The sequence below is a fragment of the Tiliqua scincoides genome, chromosome 5 (assembly GCF_035046505.1).
Source record: "Tiliqua scincoides isolate rTilSci1 chromosome 5, rTilSci1.hap2, whole genome shotgun sequence".
Lineage (NCBI taxonomy): Eukaryota > Metazoa > Chordata > Lepidosauria > Squamata > Scincidae > Tiliqua > Tiliqua scincoides.
In genome coordinates this window covers 94,708,774-94,724,121 of record NC_089825.1, presented here as the reverse complement: position 1 = coordinate 94,724,121, position 15,348 = coordinate 94,708,774, and the positions used below count along the sequence as shown (strand labels likewise).

The window sequence follows — 15,348 nt, the reverse complement described above, 5'->3', positions numbered from 1 at the left end:
TAGCCCGAAAACATTTGGGAACCACTGCCTTATACTCTCTCCCTTGTATCTCCCTGTGGAGGGCTCCCCAGATCCTCCAGGACTGCAGCACTGGTTTCAGGTAAGTAAAAAAATACCTCATGTGAGGCCTCCCTGTGGGGGGGAGGGGAGGGCCCGCCCGGCCTTTCCGAGGGGGACCCCCTTGTGGAGGCCTCTGACTAGTTCACCAGAAGAAGGGGGGGCTTGTGTCACCCGGTTCCCCCTCTTTAGGTTGGCAGCATTTGCCAGTCAGGAGCAGGGGCTGCTGTCAGCAGATCCTCCTGCCTGCTCTTCTAACTGCCAACTGCCTTGGCATCCCTGGCCTCCAGGTTTATGTAGGGCAGACCCCTCCCCTTTGGCCCCCCCTTCCCTCACAGGGATGTTACAAAAAGGGCATGTCTCTGGACCTGCCCTCCCCTGAGCTTACCACAACTCCTCCCCTTCCTCTTTCCGGTTCCCTCCCACCTCCTCTCACCTGGAGCTGCCAGGGTTGTTCCTGAGAGGGCTGGGAAGGCTGCTGCCTCTGCTCTGGTCTCTGCCTTTGGGGAGTGGGCTGGCCCTGCCCACCTGGGACCTGTAGCTCTGCAGACGACGTTGGGAGGTCAAGCTGTGGGCTCCCAAGGTCATAGCCAGGTGCCCTGCCCGGCAAGGCAGGTCCCGGCTGACAGGGCGAGGGAGTGCTCCCCTTCTTTGCTGAGGTGGGGGAGGGGTGGCTGCCCAGCAATCGAATGACTTGCATCCTGTCTCCCCCTCCTTCCTCCAAGGTGGAGGGAGGACCGGGGGGTTTGGCACGCAGTGTTCCTCTGCTGTGCCTTGCCGCCCACAGGAGTGCCCAGGCAGCATATGGGGAGGTGGCCCCATGTTCCACCGGCTTCCTCCCTGATCCTCTGGCCCAGAAGTCTTTTCCCAGGGTAAGTTGGGGACCTGCGGGAGGAAGGGAACCCCAACACCTCTCTCTCATTCCCAGCAGCAGCACTATCCTGAAGATCGTGTTGCTTCCCCCCTCCCCCCGCACACACTTATAGTGCTCCCAATTATCTTGCAGGAGTTTGGGAAACACTGCACTATATATTTTCTGACCAGAACTGCACTCCATATTCCAGGTGTGGCTTTACCTCGATTTGTAAAATGTCATAACTATATTGGTAGTCTTATTCTCAATCCCTTTTTAAATCATCCTGAGCATGGAAATGGCCTATGGAATTGGTCCCCTGAGAAGGGCGGCTGGTTTGCACCTTTCTCCCCACAGACTCTCATTCTGCTGGAATGGCTGTCATGTCCCATCATGATTCCACTCCTAATTCCTACTCTGTCATTACATTGCCGTTCTTGAACCTCTCCACCCTCATTCCATAGGGATGAGGAGTGCCGAATCAGATGCCACTTGGCTTCTGTCGACATTCTCCCAGGGGTCCGTTTAGAAGCTTCTTAGTCACATTTAAAAGTTCTACACCAGCAGTCTGGTTCCATCTCGGTTCAAGAAAAGACTTTCCCTCTTGTACAGGCCTGGTTTGTCCTGAAATATTCCTCACTGCCTAACAAATCTAAGCCCCTCTTCCTGTCACCACCATCTCATCTACACATTGAGACACCTGTGCTCTGCCTGCCTAGCTGGCCCTGCGCATGGAGCAGGAAGCACTTCCAAGAAATCTACCTATGAGGTCCTGGCTTTGAGCTTCCTTCCTAGCTGCCTGCATTTGGCCTCCAGGATCACTTGGCTACATTTCCCCACATCGTTGATGCCATCATGCTCTCGAATTGCTACTTGCTCTTCTGCTAAACTTCCACAGATGCTTAACTCGCTGTGTCTTCTCTGTTAGCTCTTTGGTCTGGCACAGCCAGGTCTGGTTTGCAAACAGTTGGTTCAGGGCAAGTTGTAAACTGCTGTGATGGCATGACTACCTGAACACCTGTGCAGCCATGCCCTAATTAATCGGGCAAGACCAGATTGGCTGCTGAATCCCATTTAAGCCTCTCTGTGCAGTTCCACCTTGTGTGTGGGTGAATTGGGAAGCTATTGCATGAGGCCTTGTTGGAACAAACACTGAAAATGACCATGGACTGAATGGCTCTGTACTCAAAAACAATTACACTTGAAGACTCTGCTGTGCCTGCATGTTTGACTGCACCCTGCTCTGAAGTAGGACATACCCTGGTACTTACCTAACATTCTCCTTGGCACTTCTTCCCAAAGAGGCACTGGATACCAGGAGGCACACTGGCTGCTCATGGAAAGAGGCCACAGACTTCCCACCATGTTAAACTGGGGTAGTTTGTTTAGCAGAGTAACTTGGCAGACAAAGGTGAACTCATTTCTTGATGTAATGTAGTTAGGCAGTCTGTAGCTTAAGTCCAATGCTCAAGGAAGCCCCAATCCTTGCATTTGCAGGTGTCCAGGTGTGGCTCCTCTCTGAACTCCCAAATAAAGAATCACTTAGGTGACTGGCAGAGAACTCCCAAGGTTTCCTGTGGGCTTGAGAATGGAACACTTTCTTGTTGATAATGTCATGAAATTTTCTCACTGGAGGAATCAAACCCACCTGGGTAAATATTTCCTACCCCTTGTGGCGAGGCAGATAGGTTTGGTACACACTGGGCAGGGCTACTCTAATGTTAAGCAGAATAGTTGCCCGAAACGGGAAGATGAATCTTGAATCCACATCAAGCACATGGGCAGGGAGTAACTGAGATTCCCATCAAAGAACAAAAATGTTGCAGGAAGGATTTCCAAAAATTCTAAGGCCCCAACCTGACCCCAACCCCAACCTGACCCCAACCCCAACCTGACCCCAACCCCAACCTGACCCCAATCTAAGGTCCCAAACTGGCATTATGCTGCAGGAATCCTGCAGGGCAAGGTACTTTATGGTTGTCACAAATGGCAACATGGAACTTGGTGCAGCCAGACCACCACAGCAAGCAGTGAGTGACCGCAACTGAGGTAAGTAAGCAGAGGGGCAGATGGATGGCTGTGAGCAGAACTGGGCAGGGGAGGAGCAGGGTGGAGGTTGGGGCGGAAAGGAGCTCAAATTTAGGATGGGAAGGGGTTAGTCATGGTTCATCCCTCTCCCCCTACACATAACCACCAGCACCCCCACTCCCTCATTCTCCCTGCCCATGGCTCACTCCTGCATTGACAAGTCAGCGCAGGAGGGTCCAGGGAGGCCCCTGCCATGCACCTAGCAGTGCTTGCCTTTTCTCGCAACAGCCTAGTCATGCAACATACAGCATTGCATTTTGCAATACCCTCAGTTGGGCTGCGTGACTGGAAAGCAATTTTGGACTGGCCAGCCTGATGGTAGGATTGGGCTGTTGGTCCCCCCCCCAGCTTGGTACCCCAACTTTTACACTCCCCATCATCTCAACACTGAACACTGTATATGTTTTATTCCACTGATATGATCATTCCACAATGTGGGTGACACATCCGACAATGACATGCAGAAAAACTCTTTGATGCTTGTCATTCAAGGAGCAATATCTTATGGCTGCAGCAATACCAGCGTGGCCTTTATATTTCAGTAGTTTATTTGAAAGTGAGATTTGTTTTCCCCTGCAGGAAAGCTGAGGGCACCTTGGAAGTGACCCTGAAGTTGCCTGATCTTCCTGCCTCAGATGCATCTCTCACAGTTTCAATATCAGATTTCTGTCTTCCAGGTTTGTATTAAATTATTGACATTATTCTTGGTGAGCTCTGTATGACAAGCAACTATAACTTTAGGCATGGTTTCTAAACCCCACTATGCACAATCCAAACTACTGAGCCCCGACTGAGATACAAATATGCTGCTTTGTGCCCCAGTAATAATACCGTATAAATGTAGATAGAGAAAAACATGCAAAAACATTTAATCACTTCTTCTCTCTGTTATCAGGCTCTTGGAATTGAGATCTGCTCTTAGAACAATAATATAGCATTTGGGGAGAAAAATACAGATCAGGAGGCCAGTGTTGGAAGCCAAGATGGCAAAGACCTCCACAGCCACCACAGCTTTGCCCTTGGTGCTGAGGTAAGCAGGAATGAAGGAGATCCACACACTGCAAAAGACCAACATGCTGAAGGTGATCAGTTTGGCTTCATTGAATGTGTCAGGTAGTTTTCTGGCAAAGAAAGCCACAGAGAAGCTGATGATGGCCAGAATACCAACATAGCCCAGAACAGAGTAGAACATGATGATTGACCCTTCATTACATTCCACAGAGATTTGCCCAGCATGGGAGTGCATGTCAGTATCTGGTAATGGAGGGGAGGTTGACAGCCACCCAATGCAAATCCCCACTTGGATGAGGGAGCAGGAAAGGACAATAGAGTTGGCCACTTTCTTCCCTAGCCATTTCCTCATTCTGTTGCCTGGCTGAGTGGCCATGAAGGCCAAGACCACAGTGATGGTTTTGGCCAGCACACAAGAAACAGCCACAGAGAAAATGATGCCAAAAACCAGTTGCCGAAGAAGGCAGGACACCTTGTCAGGCTTCCCAATGAAGAGTAAGGAGGAAAGGTAGCAAAGCAGGATGGAACCAAGAAGAACACAGGTGAGACTCTGATTGTTGGCTTTGACAATGGGGGTGTTCCAGTTCTTCAGAAAGATGAGTATCACCACACCTGTGATGACAGTAAAGGACAAAGCCACAGAAACCAAAACGATTCCCAAGGGCTCTCCATAGTTTAAGAAGCTGATAACCTTGGGGATACACTGGTCTTGGTTCTTGTTTGGATATTGATCTTCTGGGCATTTGACACATTGAACTGCATCTGAAAGAGCCAAGCAGAGAATCAGCATGCACTAGAGGCGGCAGGCATGCCAACATCCTACTCCCCTTCCTGGCCATGTTCCAGCATGTGGGTCTAATGGGACTTGCACCAGCAAAATGGATGGTGTAGGTCCAAGTAAACCAATCAGGACAACAGATGTTTCCCCAGGGGAAGATAGTAAATGTCCCTTTACCTACAGGAGATATCTGGGGCTGTCCTGTCCCTCGACCACCCCTCCATGTGCCACAACTTGCAGTGCACATGAAGACTTGTCTTTGATCCAAGAAATGTTTGCAAACATTTCCACACATCTCTGTGCTCTTGGACTTACCGGTCTCGTTTGCTATCATGTCTTCTGGACATGGAGTACACTCATAGCAACAAACCGGTTTTCCCTTTAGAACTCTCTTGCTCTGTCCAATATGGCAGCTTTGGACACACGTTGAACGGGGCGGAATCTAAGAATGGAAAAGGGGGGTAATTTTGGTACAGTTTGGTGTTGGACATTTTCTGTCATCAAATCTATATAAGACACTTTCCTGTTCATCATGCAATATCTGAAAGTTCAAAAGAGAACCCAGAAAGAAGATCAAATGCATCTGCATTTGGCTTGGCTCCAAAGTTGCCCTCTTTCTGCCCTTCAGAAAAGGTAAGTCATGGATGCGCATGTTACAGTGATATTGCCTGAAATGATATTTTGGATTTAAATATGGGAACAGCGTGCTTTGTTTTCAGAAGCTGGACTTAAGACAAGAGGCGTCACATCCATAAGTTTAAAGGGGAGGGATTTAATTCCTAAGTGTTGTAACCTCACCACCACCACCCTTCTATCAGTCTATCTTGAAAAGAGCTGCCTTGCTTTTTTGGACAATTCCATGTTCATTCCATGTACGCTCCTTGACTGCATGACACATTTGACCTGCTGAAGGACTGCTACTTCTTTGGAAACTTCTGACTGAGAGCAAACCATTTGTTAGCATTATAACAGAAGGATCTGTTTACACTATTCTCCACTGATTCACTACTAATGCAGGGGTCCATGTTTAAAATTCCTTGTAACAAGGACCAAAAGGGCCAAAATCCCATTTCCTACCTTTGCGCTGTGAACCCACACAAATTGCAAGTTTCTCAGGATGAAAGATAGCTTTGAAGACCCACTTCTGGGTTTGTCACTGCAGAATGCATTGTTTACAGATGCTATACCTCATTCAGCCACTAGGTGGGGTGAATAATGGGGATTCCATAATTCACCCCATCTAGTGGCTGAATTTGGTATGGCATCTTTACCAATGCATTCTGGGGCAACCCTGGAGGAGCAAGAAAACTGAGAGTGGAGTGGAGTTTTAAGAGTGGAGTTTTAAAGCTATTTTTCCACTGATTTGGTATCCACTGAGTGTTCCGGAACAGAACCACAGTGGATGATGAGACACGACCTGTATTAATGCATATTTTGAAATACACCCATTAAGAATTAATGGTACAAGAGGACTTGAACTTGGGGTGTTCCAAGCACTTTTTGATCTTGACCTTTTGCTGCATATACGGTATCATTGGGGCATCTGCCCGTGATGGAGGCAGTGAGTGTTCCTCCATTACTCATTCCTGTCGGCACTCAGGTGCACTTCTAGCAGTGGCTATTAATTCCAGCAGTGCCAGGCACAGGTAAGAAACAGTTTCCTTATTTGAGGAGGCCTCCTGATTGCCCTCTGCCATCATTGGATCCAGTGCTTGACTTCATGACACAGCTGCACAATAGCAGGGGTAAAACTCAGGCACTAGGTAGTAGCAACTGCAACTCAAGTTGTGCATTTTATTGCTACCTGTTGAAATCTGCTATTCCACATGATGGTCTCCTCACTGATGGTAAAGTGTTGATCTGATGAAATCTTCCCAACTCGGACCGCCAGGAAGGATTTATTGGGGAAAAAGATCCAGTTGATGAGATCAAATCCAAAGGATAATTCCTCATTCGCAAGCGAGATCTCCTGCCCAGCATCATTGTTAAAGCGGACATGTTTGAGTAAAGAGTGCCACTAATTTGGGAGAGAATATTGAAGAATTTACAGTCAAATCCTTCAGTACAAACAGTAGACTCTCACATTCAGAATACTACCAACCAAAAGGCCCCAAACTCTTCCAAACTGAAATGAACAAACTATGAGAGTGAGTACAGCCAATTTCTCTCAGCTTCTTCTCAGCTGAAAAGCAAACAAACATTTTCCATTTTTAATGAATTCTTTTAGTTTGTTCCAACTCAATCAGAGGGTCCCAACAAGTTCATGGGTCATGTCATTGTAGATGGTTTGATTCAGTAAACTTTGATATCTCCCTGTTCCTCCACGATGGGACCAAACACAGTTGTCACAGCTTTGCTAAGGGGTTTTTCATTCAAGCCATGGCTTGATGCAGATTTGCTTGAGCAGCTGGCCCATCAAAAGTGCCTACAGACCAGAGCCAGACAACTACAACTACTCAATACCCATTGAGCTCAGTTACAGCTTTCTCCCTACTAAGCATTAGGAATTGCATAAAATCTTGCAATACTGTGAGGAATATACCTGCCAAGGTTCAATACTTGCATGTCTGAATTGGCCTCTCTCTACCGCTGTTCTTTTCCAGGACCTATCTATGGCATGTAAAGCATGTGCTACAGCATAAAGAGCATTGTAGACCTGGTAGCTCTGCCAACTCATTTCTGTCTCAAATGAAGATGCAGGCAGGCTGTCCAGCTTCTCTTCTCCTCTACAGTGTTTGCAATCATGTAGGCTGCCATTCTTACAACTGTCAAATGTTAATTGACAGAAATGACAGAGAAAGTGTTCCAGTGATGGATTCGGCTTGAAGCTCATGTGGAAGTTCTTGAATCTGGGAACTGCATCTGTGGAGACTGAGAAAGATAAAGTACCATTTAAAGTCCTTGTGTGGTAGAAAGCTCCAGGGGCACCATCTCTGTTGAAGTCCCATTGAGGGGGTGTGATCCAAACCTTCCCTTTATTGGACTTGAATTGAAGATCACCTCCATAAAGGATTATCATTGCAGCAAACAATGATTGAGAAATCCCATGGACAATAATTACATTGATTTCAGTCATGAAAAGGCTTGAATTTATCTTACGAAGACTAGAAATGCCTTTATCAGTAGGAAAAAAATTCCGTATTTCAACTTTTGCCAAGGAAGCCACACAAATGCCATTCTGGGCAAATAATGGTGCCAGCTTCTGCAGAAAGCTTTCTCCAGTATCATCATCTGGCAGAATGAGGCCAATCCATGTCCACCCAAAATGCAGTAGCAGCTGGACTATTCCTGCTTGCAGAGTCCCTTCTTTGGGTGCCCTCCAGTAGACAGAAGGAAATTCTTTTCTAGTGGGTGGAGCCTCATATGCCCCACAAGTGAGCTAATGGGAAAAATATATGACTCATCAGTGCTTGGAAAACTTCCTGCAACTTTAAAACTAATGCAATTCTCATCGGTAGTAAGATTCAGAGATTTGCTTATTGATTCTATTTGATAGATACTAAATAGCTTTCGGCAGCTGGACCCCTGCAACTCAGCAGCGACACCACGAACGTGACACAACAAACAGTGATACAAGGTTTGGTCAGCGGGCAAAGCCCCAAAGTATGCTTTTCTGCACATAAAATGCCCTCCTGTCCACTCTGAGCCTCTTACTGGTGTGCGGTTCAGCGTATCTGGCCTCCCAACCCAGAAGTAACTGGCCATGATGTCATTGCCAGTTACTTCCAGTGGTATTTCAAATAGGTGGACCTTGTAAAGCGGTACGGGGAGGACAAATCTGGAGAAACACTGGCATAGATGACATCAGAAGAAAGACTCTTGTCACACCACCCTGCAACCCAAGGTAGGCACAGTTTTAAAGCATGCTGTAGCATGTATGCAAAGGCATAGCAAAAACTGGGGGAAAGAGGATGCACATGTGCAGCACAGATTTGAAAAAGAAAGAAAAATAAAAGACATCAGCCAGTACCCAGATCAGTGGAAGACTACTCCACAACAACCTTTATGAATGCCAAACGCCATACCCTCTTTTGCGCCCTCCAAACTGGGCTCATTTGAATCAACACCAATTGTGAAGGATGGCTGGTAAGGACAATTTAAGCATACCATTGGAGTCTGAGTACAGGTTGAGCCTCATTATTCGCATGGGTTGTATTCCAAGCGTTCACGTGGCTGGCAAAAAACGGACTATAGCAAATCAATTTGAAAAACAAAGTTTCTTTGCTCCGGTGATTTAAAAACAGCCTTGCTGACCTTTGTGATGTAAGATTAGAGTCATTAAGAAGACAATCCATCAATCATTCATCCTCCAAGTACTTCACCCAGCCCCTCCCTTCACCAAAGCAAAGTGATCACCTTTCTTTCACGTGCTCAGTGGGAAGGGAGGGGTCGCCTGGAGAGAGAAGGATTGAAGGATTGTCAGCCAGCTGCCCTCTCTCTCTCTCTCTCTCTCTCTCTCTCTCTCTCTCTCTCTCTCTCTCTCTCTCGCTCTCTCTCTCTCATTAAGGACTGTTCAATTTTTTAAACTGATTTTATAGGAGTGCATTTTCCCCCTTCTGCAGGCATCAGCACGTTCCTTCTCATTTGCAGTGGCCATTCATGTTGAGTCAAATCCGTGTATAACTACAATCCGTGTATAACCTGTACATGATTATAGAGTTATGGAGAGCATGCAGTTACACACTTTGGGGCCAGGATGGAGGGTAGGAGCTGAGTGTTGTATTCTGGGTTCCTGAGATAGGATGGGTCACCACTCCAGCAGTTAGTCAAGCCATTCTGGATTGTCATTCCAAGGCAACTCCTTAAAACACCTCTGAAAAGGTGGTTGTCAGAATCTTCACACATACAACTAACAGGCACAGCACCAATGCCATGTTCTTGGGGGACTCGGGCAAAGTACTGCAGTGAACCCCAATAACACCTCCAGTCACTGATGAGACTGTGGATACTCCTGTGCAGAGCACTGGGCCCACAACCCATGCGGTCTGGCCCTTGAGTCCACCCGTCACTAGTGATTAGAAGTGCCTCAAAGGATACCTGAATAGCCATCATACTCCATCCATACAGGATTACCAATGCACATACCTGGGCATTCTTATAGAGGCTCAGAATGGTGGCCATTTGAATGACATGGTCTACAGTGAGCCCTGCAATGACAGGCAAGACATTCCCTTTGCTTCCACACTTGTAGTTAGGTATCTTCCTTTGCTGTTGGAAGAGGAGATCTAGGGTGGCCTCGTATGTTCCCATTTCATTGAAGAAGTTGTCATAGATATTAAACCCCAGGGTCACATTGGGCAAGAGGTTGGGATTCCTATTGATCTCCTCAATAGTGAAAATGAAGGAGAAGAGACGTTGATAATATTTGGGTTGTATTCTGCAAAAAAATTGACATTGAGGCTCAGGCACTGATTGATAATACTACTGCACTGAAGCTAGCACCGCCTATACCAGTGTAAAGAAAATCTCTAGCACAATGAGAATAGGGGGCAGTTGTTTCCCAGAATTCCAGAACCTCACTGATGCCTCAATAATTATTGAAGGTGGTGGGCATTTTCCATGCTGAACAGCCTCCAGTTTTCACCATACCACAGTGTTTTGTGGTGGTTCAGCATGTTAGGATATGCGAAAAGTAAAACCACTTTCCCTAGTAATGCAAATTCAAAAGTACATTGTACAAGAGTAGAAAGCATGATGCGAGGGGGATGAAGAGTGAAACAGGATGGACTGCAGTAGAGAAGCTGTATAGGGGGAAACAAAAACACTTGTGCTCAAATCCTATTCTCCCTGTCACAGACAGAACTAGTGGCGTCTCTAGGGTTCACGTCACCCGGTGTGGGAGGCCAACGCGTCACCCCCAGGCAGTGGGCAAGGCAACTCTCCAGGGCAACTCTACCATTGCCCCGCCCCCACTGGTTTTTTTGGCTATACCTTTTGATAGAATAATGATACTTCAACGTAGTTTGTTTCATTGCATTCTGCATGAAATTATGCATTAAATGATATATAACGTTACAAACTGTGGTTCTAGTGATTTTGGTCACTAGTAGTGTCACCTCTCCCCCCCCCCCGGGAGGTTTCTGTCCCCCGGGGGGACAACTTAGTAACACCTTATTGGAGCAGTTCTCAAATGTTTAGTACTGGGACCCACTTTTTAGCATGACAATCTGTCCAGGACCCATCATAAAGCATATTAAAATAAATAATTATAAATAATAAGTAAAACAAATAATTAAATCAGGGAAGCCAGCCCTGTTCCACCAAGCCAATTTTCTCTGTGGCCTGCCTACAATAAAAACCCCTCCCCAAAAAAGAAACAGTAAGATTTTCACCCCTACCCAGTACCCATTTCCATTTAAGTTCTTATATTTCAAGCATATTACTGTCAGGACCCACCTGGGTTTACAAGTCTGACAGGCCAATCTTATGCCTGTCTACTCAGAAGTAAGTCCCATTATAGTCAGTGGGGCTTACTCCCAGGAAAGTGTGGATAGGATTCCAACTTAAAACAGACAAAATTCACCTTACCCTCTCAAGCCTCTGTTTCATTCTTTTTATGGGGGAGGAGGCTGCCTTCTGGAGCATTTGTTGAGCTCCAGTTGCATCAAATCAGGAGCATTCTGGTGGCCTCACATTCACCTTTGCCTGGCCTGACCACCAGCCAAGGCACAATTGCTTCCTCACGAGTAAACGCGGTTGTGTGACTTAGTTTTGTTTTCCAGTTTTCGCTTAGTTTCTCCTTCTCAGGTGTTTTTGGGGGCTACATTCATTGCATCAGGACCATTTTGGTGTTGTTGGATTCCTCTCAGCCTACCCTTTCTGAAGAACTAAGGCAAGTTCATCTACTCACGATTAATCGTGTGATACGGCTCGGTTTCACTTTCCTTTGGGCTCCATGCATTTTTTGTTTTCCAGTTTTTTGCCAATAACTTTTGATGTAAAGGAGATATTTCACTCTGCATTTTTACATTTCATTCTGCTGGAAATCCCACATCCAATAGTATATAACATGATGGGGTTACTCCTAACCACCGCGATTTTATCGTATCATCCCCCTAGTGTGTGTCACCCCCCTTGCAGGTCACCCAATGTGGCTCACAGCACCCACAACTCCTTAGCAACGCCACTGGACAGAACAGATGTTCTGGTGGTGGAAGTTGAAGGGTGCCAGCAGAAGTGATGCTCCCCCATCAAGCACTGCAAGATCCTCTGTTTTCCAAGCATTGGACAGTAAGAAAAGGACTGGATTCTCACCTTCCAGGAAGACTTGATTGGATCATGTCAAGTGCTTCGGAGAGAATGAAAACACCGGGTTAGCTCAGGGCTTCATTGTCCATTCTTTGCACCTTACTGGGAAAGCGTTGGTGGTGGGAGTCAGAAGCCTAAAGAGTTGCTTTCTTGCAGGGCATGAACCTCCTGGTCTGGGGCAGTGCTTTGCAAGGCAGACAAAATGACTTCAGGCCAGGTGTGGCTGCTTTGGAAACTGCTATGTGACTTTCAAGAAACAAAGTAGAAGGTGGGTGGGAAAAAATCAAGTCAATCTTGACATTGAATTGCCATCAGTGTAACCCAAGAGGATCTAAGCCTTGCATAGGCACTGTGCAAGCCTAGTACGTACCCTGGGCAAGAAGCATGTGTTTCAAGCCCCCAAATGCAGTGCTTTGATAGTGTAACAAAGAAAGAGGAAAGAGGAAGAGACTGAGAATTAGTCTTCCAATTATATAATAGCCCTGAATAAAACGGTGGTGCAGTCAGATCCAGAGTACTGGAAATCCAGACAACTATAAATATCTGTTGTACAGTTTAGCTCACCATAGTGCAAAAGGATTTGCAGATCTGTAAATGGTAAAATGGTGATAATAAACATGCACTGTGAGTTTGAGTGTCTTCTTTATGAGGAAAGCCCAGAGAGATGTGGGTATAGCAGATGGGGGGAAATGGCAATGAATGGGCATCAAATATTGAAATTTGTACAATTTGTAAGGTGTGAAGAGAGAGGAAAGAGAAGCCCCCCCCCCCCCATGCTACTAGAACCAGGAGCCATCCAGTGAAATGGATGGGCAGAAGATTTAAGAAAGAGAGTCTATGAATGAGTGTTAGTCACGATTTCTATATGCTTCTTTCCAGTTGCAGCTGCAGGGTGCCTCAGAGGGTTAGTTCCAGGGGGGCAGTGTCTCTCCTGCCTTTCATTCCTGCTTCTGGGACCCCCAGGGCAGATGCAGGATCACTGTGGGAAAGAGGACACTGCTTTTGATCTGATCCAGCATGGCCCTTCTTAATGCATAGGCAGCCTTTTTCCCCTGAAAATTGATTACATTTCAAATTACTTCTGAATACTGCCAAAGAGAGTTTGGATCAGGGTCATCTTCACAGCGTAAAGATGTGAAGAGGATACAGTTCCTTTACCACCTGCATTATAGGTAGAAATTCAACTTTCTCAGAAATGATCCATCATGTGAAAAGCTGCTACTGTTAAAATTTCACCACATGCTATCAAGACCCAGCATCATCTGACAGACAGCATTCCAGCTAGCAAAGATTACAGAACTTACAGAAGATTTCTTGTCTTCACAGTTGGTGGTCTCTGAAAGTCATTGGCAGACCTTACGGTTTGTAGAAAAGATAGGATCCCACTGATTATAGCATCTCCTGACTGCTGCAGATTATTTTCAATGCTGCAATTATTATGCCTATCCTCTGAACATGCAGCTGAAGGCAGAAGAAGCAGCAAGAAGAGCAAAAAGAGCCTCTGGGCTGCAAAGAGGAGCCAAAGCCAATTACAACCGCACATCCTCACTACCGTTCTTGCCACACTAATCTCTATGGCAGGCACCTTGCAAGGACTCTGCTAAGGAGGCCCATGGAAGCAGCAGGATTATGTTCCCAGGGATTCCGCTTTGTAGCCTTTGCCTGTGTAGTGAATTGCTGATCAACACAAGTTTTCTAATAAACTCATCTGAAAAAGTCAGTTCAAAATAAAACCATCCATGTTTTTAAATCTTGATTATTTTTTCCATTACTAGCTCTACAAGAAAGAAAATCACAGTGATCTAGATAATTACAGAATACAGAAGCTGTTCCCTGGTGACCTGGATTCTCAGTGCAATTTGAAAGAAAAAAAAATGCAGTGTATCCTGGAGTGAATGCAAGTTGACCAAGAGGAGTAGTGGTTTGTGTGCTTACACTGTATGCCTTTATTGCTGCCTAATGGCCAAATCCTATCCAACTTTCCAGCACTAATACAGCCATGCCCATGAGATATGCACTGCATCCTGTGGTAGGGGGACAGCCACGGAGGCCCCCTCCAGGTAAGGGAACGTTCTCTTTCCTCAAGACTGCATTGAGGCTGCACTGGCACTGGAAAGTTGGACAGGATTGGGCCCCCTGGTGCTGAGGTAAGCAGGAATGAAGGAGATCCACACACTGCAAAAGACCAACATGCTGAAGGTGATCAGTTTGGCTTCATTGAAAGTGTCAGCTAGTTTTCTGGCAAAGAAAGCCACAGAGAAGCTGGTGATACATAGCCCAGTACACAGTAGAACGTGATGATGGACCCTTCATTCCATTCCATGATGATTTGCCCAGAATGGGAGTACATGTCAGTGTCTGGAAATGGAGGAGAGGTTGACAACCATGCAGTGCAAATCCCCCGTTGGATGAGGGAGCAGGAAAAGACAATGGAGTTGGCCACTTTTTCCCCCAGCCATTTCCTCATGTTGCTGCCTGGCTGTGTGGCCATGAAGGCCAGGGTGACTATGATAGTTTTGGCCAACACTGAAAGAACAGCCTGAGAGAAAATACTGCCAAAAGCCATTTGCCGGAGGAGTCAGGACACCTTGCCAGGCTTGCCAATGAAGAGCAGGGAAGAAAGGTAGCAAAGCAGGATGGAGCTGAGAAGAACACTGCTGAGCCTTGGGTTGTTGGCTCTGACAATGGGGGTGTTCCAGTTCTTCAGAAAGATTAGTATCACCAAACCTGTGGTCACAGTAAAGGACAAAACTACAGAAACCAAAATGATCCCCAAGGGATCTTTGTAATTTAGGAAAGTAATGACCTTGGGGACTGTCACCTAGGCCCAGCCCGGGTGGCCCAGAATTCCTCAGGAGCAAGGGTCTCCTCAGGGGTAGGGGCCTCCTCAGGAGTAAGACCTAAGCACTGTCAGGACTGGGGTCCCAGGCAAGACACCTCCCTGGGAGTAGGACCTAGTGCCTCCTGGGAGCAGCCAGCAGTCACGTGGGCATTAGGGGTGGGGCTGGCCCAGCCCAAGGCTGGCTTCATAAGGAGGCTGGACAGCCTAGGGAGAGGTGGCTCCTCTCCAGTTGGGAGCAGGGTCAAAGGGAAAGCCAAAGGGGGTAGCCACCCCGGCCTTATGCAGGCCATCCAGGCCCTGAAGGAAACTTGGCTTACCTTGGCCCTGGAGAGAGGGGCTGGGGGCTGGAAACTCCCTGATCCTAGACCCGCCCGGGCCCCGGGGGTGACAGCAGGAGAGGTGGGGTTGCAGAACCAGGAACCCGGTACCAACTACCTCCACTGGAGGCCAGCTGATTGAGGGGCAAGCCCG

General features: G+C 47.0%; 1 protein-coding gene across 1 annotated transcript; it reads right to left on the bottom strand.

Annotated features, from left to right (window-relative positions):
• Positions 1 to 3,866: 3,866 nt before the first annotated feature.
• On the bottom strand, positions 3,867 to 12,067 carry LOC136652380 (vomeronasal type-2 receptor 26-like). Its single transcript, XM_066629317.1, has 5 exons — positions 12,042 to 12,067; positions 9,873 to 10,164; positions 6,592 to 6,804; positions 5,103 to 5,229; positions 3,867 to 4,771 (listed from the first exon to the last, which is right to left on the bottom strand). The coding sequence occupies exons 1-5, from the start codon at positions 12,065 to 12,067 to the stop codon at positions 3,867 to 3,869; spliced, it is 1,563 nt and encodes a 520-aa protein (XP_066485414.1).
• Between the last annotated feature and the right edge of the window lie 3,281 nt (positions 12,068 to 15,348).